Source organism: Rhinolophus hipposideros (assembly GCF_964194185.1).
Source record: "Rhinolophus hipposideros genome assembly, chromosome: 6".
NCBI lineage: Eukaryota > Metazoa > Chordata > Mammalia > Chiroptera > Rhinolophidae > Rhinolophus > Rhinolophus hipposideros.
In genome coordinates, this window is record NC_138052.1 from 33,614,700 (window position 1) to 33,621,035 (window position 6,336).

A 6,336-nucleotide genomic window follows, 5' to 3' on the forward strand; every position below is an offset into this window, starting at 1 on the left:
ATGGTTCCATTTTTTTCTTTGCTCTGAAGTTCTAAGAAAAAAATGTAACTGATTTCATGTAATAACCAATGACAGGTAAGTACAGTGTCAAATAACATACATTTTATTATAATTTCAAGGAAGGAGCAGAATGACATCTATAGAAAATGAAAGGACACTGGAATGACAGGCTCATATAAAATATGAAAAAAAATTGCATTTTATTTTTAAATGAGCTGTAGAGCATTAAAAATGTCATAAAACAAAAGAAATAACTTCAATAAGAATCAGCAAAGCTTAGAACGTGACAGAACTTAGGAAAAATTAGCTATAAAAGAAAATATTATTTAAAAATTAAAACTAGACTAAATAAACACAAGAACACATGAACATAGTAAATTATGAAATGTAATGTAAACATATGTAATTATGTAACATATGAACGCCATAGTATACGAAATATATGATATGTACAAACATGTAAATTATGAAATAGCAGATTAAAGGAGAAAAATTAAAAGTCAAAAAGAAATGGAAAAAGTTCTAAAGGATTAAATTAGATAATGAAAACTATTAACAGGCCAAGAAAAGGCAACACAGAGATAATATGAATCTCAAAAAAAAATATCAAAGCAAAGGTGGAGAATAAATACTAAAATACAGCAAGTAACTTACAGTGAAAATAAAACAATTACATGGTCATCTAACTTTTCAACACTAATGATTTATACGAAAAGAAAATTGAGTGATATGTTGATACTCAAAAAATGAAAATCTGAGCCACAAATTTTACATCTGATTTTCTTACATAAAGGTCACAGAGAACCTGCTGCTGCTGACACATATAAACTCAGATAATATTGTCTCTATTTTTGAAGACTCTATTAGAAGACACCATTCAGAAAACTAAACTGACTAGGGAGACCCTGACAGAAGAAGTGGTGATGAACATTAAACATAGATACTTATAGAATTAATTCTAATGAGAATTAAAAGGGTGAGCATATAGTATGCTCAGACCATGTAGAAATAGTAAAATTATATCAAAAATAAGGGAGGTGGGTGTGTATGGGAATAATATATGACAAAATATTTTTTGAGGATTCTCAGTGGTTGATGTGGTATTAATATTGTTATTCTAAATTTCGGTATTTTTAATGTGCAGAAAAAATGAGTAATTACAGAATTTTCTAATTCTATAATCCCCTACATATGTGTGTGTGTGTGTGTGTGTGTGTGTGTGTGTGTGTGTATATGGTGTTCATATGTATATATATGAATGTTACATATGTGTCTATATATCTTTTTATTCCCTAGCTTTACCACAAAAGATTCCAAAAACAATGACCTCAGGAACAATTAGAATCACTAGCACGAAGGATCCAGGTTGTATTATTGAAATGCCACTTACCATCAAAATACTAGGGCTACTTGGAAACGTATCTGATGGCAGATCAGGGACAGCAAATGCACAGGCTAACCCTAGAACACATTGTTATACCGACTGGTGGTGAAACTATCAAAGATTACTAGGGTAATGCTAAAAATTACTAGAGTTATATCAAAAGATATCAATTTGAAGAAGTTACCATTGGACAAGCATGGGAGAATTTGTACTTTAATAAAGATAATAATTGAAATGGATTTAAATACATCAATATACTATCTTAAAAACAGATAAATAAGGGGGAAAAAACAAGCCTTTATCTTGTACCGCTGAGTAACTAAATAATAGATGAAAAGAGTGTCACTTCATGACAACATTTCAACTTAAAACAAGCAGTCAATAATATAAGCAGAATATCACTAATTTGCAATCCCCGATTAATTAATGGATCCAGGCATTGAGCATAAACAGCTGCCAACATCTCTCTCTCTCTCTCTCTCACACACACACACACACACACACACACAAAAAAAAAAAAAAAAAAAAAAAAAAGAGGCAACTATACATTATGTGCCTCTCTAAGAAATTAATACATTATAGTCTTGTCAAGGAATTATACATGAGGCTAATTAAACCTCTGGATTTACCTGTCAATTTGTAAAAAATAGGCAAAAGAATATATAGAACTTTTATTTTTTTATTATTTTTTTAGCTTTTTTTTGGTAAAAAAAAACAATATATTTTCCATATAATTAATGATGAAAATACATTCGCAGGATTATACACTACTATGTACATAAAAAGGATACACTGTATTTTCAAGTTCCCATTTGACAAGAAAATTATAAAGAATACATATTATTAAAGAATTATTCTATAAAAAAATAAAATTAAGAAGATAGTGTTCTTCAAGGAAATTATATTTATTCTTTTCCTCCCATGATATTTTGTTTAGTGTTCCTATAATTTAAGGACTTAGAGTTAGGTGACCACATAAATATAAGGTTAATGGACAGAATTTTTTGTACTAGAACCTTTAAATGAGTATGAATTCAGCAAATTCCAGACTGTGAAATGCTAGAGGTCAAATGGTTCTGATTCTTCAGCTGATAAATAGTAAGGGCAAAGACATGGATGTGAAACCTGTAGATTAAAGAGACTGAAAATTATGTGAAGATAAAAAAAAGTTGGACAAAACTACAGTGCCTAGAGGTGTATGCTTTGGTGATCAAGTATAAAGAAATACATAGCAGCAATTACCGTAAAAGTTAACAGAGTAGTTACTTTGTGGGGAGGCAGGAGATAGTGATTGGAACTGGGAACGTACAAGATCTTCTTTGGTGACTGGCAATGGGTGAATTTTACAAGAGTGTTTATTATTATTACTAATTATGCTCAATCCATGTAGTAAAAAGTGAATTTCCTCTTAGCAACCCCCTTCCTCTTCTCTCCCTGTAAGTAACATTTGTAATGCACTAGTGTGTATCCTCCCAGATATTTTACAACATTTTACATATATTCTAGATAGATGATAGATAGATGATAGATAGATAGATAGATAGATAGATAGATAGATAGATAGATAGATATGGATGGGTGTACATATACATATGCAGTAATAAGTATAAGCTTATTGAACTTTTATATTTTCTGTATAGAAATGCAATTAGCCTGTATATATTACCCATTGATTTCCTTTTCTCACTAAAAAATATTTCTAAGATATATTTTCTATTAGACACTTACCTTTGCCTCTACATTTTAAATGGCTGTGTAATATTTCTTAGAATGGCCTTCAAGTTATTTACTTATTTTAATCAGTTTATTAAACATTGCATATTTATAAAATATTTATTAAAATATTAACTATAAAGAATAGTGATGCAATGAAGACTTGTGTTCCCATCATCCAGTTCAAAACATAGCTTAAAAAGTTAAAAAAATAACTTTGAAGTTCTCTGTATGTCAGGCATTATTTTATTACCTTTCATGGGTTATTTTACAGATCAATATGGTTATTCTCAAAATTTCTTTTTCTATACTCATACCTTCAAGATTTTATTTCTTTAAATATTTTCTGAATAGTTATTTTAAAGTCTGCATCTGATAATTCCAATATTTAGTCTTGAGATTATGTATTTCCTTTGTCCAAGTATATTTTTGTACATTTTGTGATTTTTCTTTAATTGTGAGTTCATAATTTTTGGAAATTCAATTTGAACTTTGGATTAAATGTGGGTGTTTTTTCCTAGTGAAAATTCACATATGCTTTTGATAGATGCCTGGCTAAACTACTAAGTTGGAACTATTTTCAAATGAATTATCCACTTGAGGTTTATATGGCTACCCCACAGAGGTGAATTTTCTCATCACTCACTCTTCAATGTCTACTGAAGAGTGCATGCAGAAAATAAAAAGTCAATACAAACAGCCAAAAGATCTATATTTAGTACTCTGGTAGGAACTTTAAATGGGAGTTACAGTGATGTGACTATGTTTTTTGTTCTAAAATACTGACAGCTGTCTGTGTGTGTGTGTGTGTGTGTGTGTGTGTGTGTGTGTATTCTCATTTTTATCCTCAGACTACTCTAGAAAGCCAATATTAGCAATAATCAATAGTTAAAGAAATTGAAGCTTATACAATTTAGTTAACTTTTACCCACAGCATTACCAATTCATTTTTCCGCCTGTTTTTTACTGCCACATCCCACTAGCATAGGGCCTGGAGGTGGTGAAACTGTCCTCCTTATATCTCATTACTACTTTTAGGCCATTTCTCCTTTATGCTCCCATTTTTTTAAGTCCTTCGGAGTGCCTGCTTTCAGAGTAGATTTCCTATTAGTTCTCTTTTTTGCTGTCATCTAAAGTTTCCAAGGTTCTTCTCTTGGTTGTTAAATATCTTAGTACTTAGCTCATTCCTTTCTAACTTTACGTCTACCATTATTTCATGTGACTATGCCTTCTATTTTATTGATGTATCCAATAGTTAGCCTCTCAGAAATCTCATATATAAACACCTTACCCTGTCCACTTACATATTCTCTTTCTAAGTTAACTTTGCTTCTTCTCTCTCTCAGTTCTTTTGCCTCCATTGAAATATCCAAACCTTTGACCTAACCTATGCTTCACATTCATCTGCCTTATCGTATTCTCAATTTTTTTCCCCATGCTACCCTGTATGATTAATCATGTCAATCACTCCCTTGCAGGGACCCTCAGCTCCTTTGTCTTTCTCTAGTGCTTTCACAGCTTGCCCAGCAAAATGCTAAACCTGAATAAAATCATCATTCTGCTTATTCTGTGTACACACCAGAATATCTGAACATTACAGAGATAAATGGTACCATGCTGATGGTTTTGCGTTTTAAGATTATAGTCACTAGTCTTCACTAGGTACTTAGAAGTGTTAAGCAGTCCTTTATTTCCTTTGTAAACTTACTTGCCTACTCCTCAAGACGACTGTTTCATATTTTCCCTCTCTCAAACATTTTAAACCCTCTCACTTTCTTCACTGACACTCAGTAAATTCTATTCTGCTTCACTAATAACAGAAGCCACCAGAAGAGAATATTCTTGTCTTTTTATCATCAAAACATTGAGCCCCCATTTGCATGCACTCAGTTGCTCATTGAACCAGGTAGAATGCTTTTGTCAGCAAGGTACAAAATACACTACTAAGATTGGTTTTAAAACAGGCCTTTTAATATCCCATTAAAGAAAATCAGAGATACGTTGTTTTAGGAATGGTTAATTCCATGCTCAAAATATTAGAAGCCACAGGGTGGCTTCTCTGTGATCCTCTTGATTTTAAGAGGATCAACATTGTGCCCAATTATGTCCTATCACATCCAAACATAGGTAACAGGAGTTTTTCTTTGAATGCCTCTCTTTAATCAAGGAAGAAAAAAGTTTTCCAGACTTTTCAATACACTTTCTCCTGTTTCTCTTTGAGCATATTTGGATTATATACCCACCCCTAAACCAATTGTTATAAAAAAGAAAATATGATTGATTAGGCCTAGTCTATTGTAGTGGATCCATTGATCCTAGGCATGTCTTTTTCTAATTTTCTTTTCTTTAAAAAGTTTATTTATTCACTTCTTGCATTTGAAGTACTCCTGGATGACATCCTTGGCCTGAGACTCTTTGTCATAGTCCTTATCCACCACACCACTCCACCCAACCACTTTACTGGGTTTTCCCTCTCTGTCAGTTATACAGAGGCCTACCCATTCTCCTAGTTTCTTACTGTCATCAACCTTAAGTAGGTTGATTTGGTGTCCAGCACAGAGGGCTTCCACCAACCTGAAGTACATAGGTTCATCGCAGTTGGATGAAAGCACACAAAGATGAGCTTGGCGCTTGTCTAAGGCTTTGGCAACTTCGTGAGTTCCCTGTGCTAGGCCACCATGGATGAGAGTGGTGAGGGTGGTCTTCCTATACTATAGGGAGTTCCTATAGTGTTGTTCCTATAGTATTTGTGTATTGGAATGAAGCTGAGAGGTCATCTGTCCAACCTTATCTATCCTGTGCATTGGATAGCTTGAATATCACCAGTAAAGCAGTATTAACGTCCATTACACCTCCAGCAGCAATGCCTTCTTGGGCTATGGCGATGGATTACGGTGGAGCCCATTCTTCAATGTACCCAAGCCTCGTGTCCGCGGTACTCTGCTGTGGCAGGGGAGCATCAAGTCCCTTATTAATAAAGCTTTAGTGAGGACTGGATTTACCCACCATATAGCAAGCATGTTTGTGTTATCTATTATATCATTATTGGTATTATTATTATTATTATTATTAATTATTAATTATGGTTTTAAAGATAAGGAAACTGAGGTTCATAAATGTTGGAATTGCCCAACTGGAGAGTGATGAGTTCTTGATCAAAATCTAGGTTTGTTTTATTTCAATTCAGTGATCTTTCTATTTTACCATATTGTTGGATTCAGTGGGTATCACTTAGCAGG

General features: G+C 32.9%; 1 protein-coding gene across 1 annotated transcript; it reads right to left on the minus strand.

Annotated features, from left to right (window-relative positions):
- Window positions 1-5,460: 5,460 nt before the first annotated feature.
- Window positions 5,461-5,962, minus strand: LOC308498946 (small ribosomal subunit protein eS12-like; the record flags this gene model as incomplete). Its single annotated transcript, XM_081051742.1, has 2 exons — window positions 5,921-5,962; window positions 5,461-5,802 (listed from the first exon to the last, which is right to left on the minus strand). The coding sequence occupies exons 1-2, from the start codon at window positions 5,942-5,944 to the stop codon at window positions 5,461-5,463; spliced, it is 366 nt and encodes a 121-aa protein (XP_080907868.1). The 5' UTR covers window positions 5,945-5,962.
- Window positions 5,963-6,336: the final 374 nt, after the last annotated feature.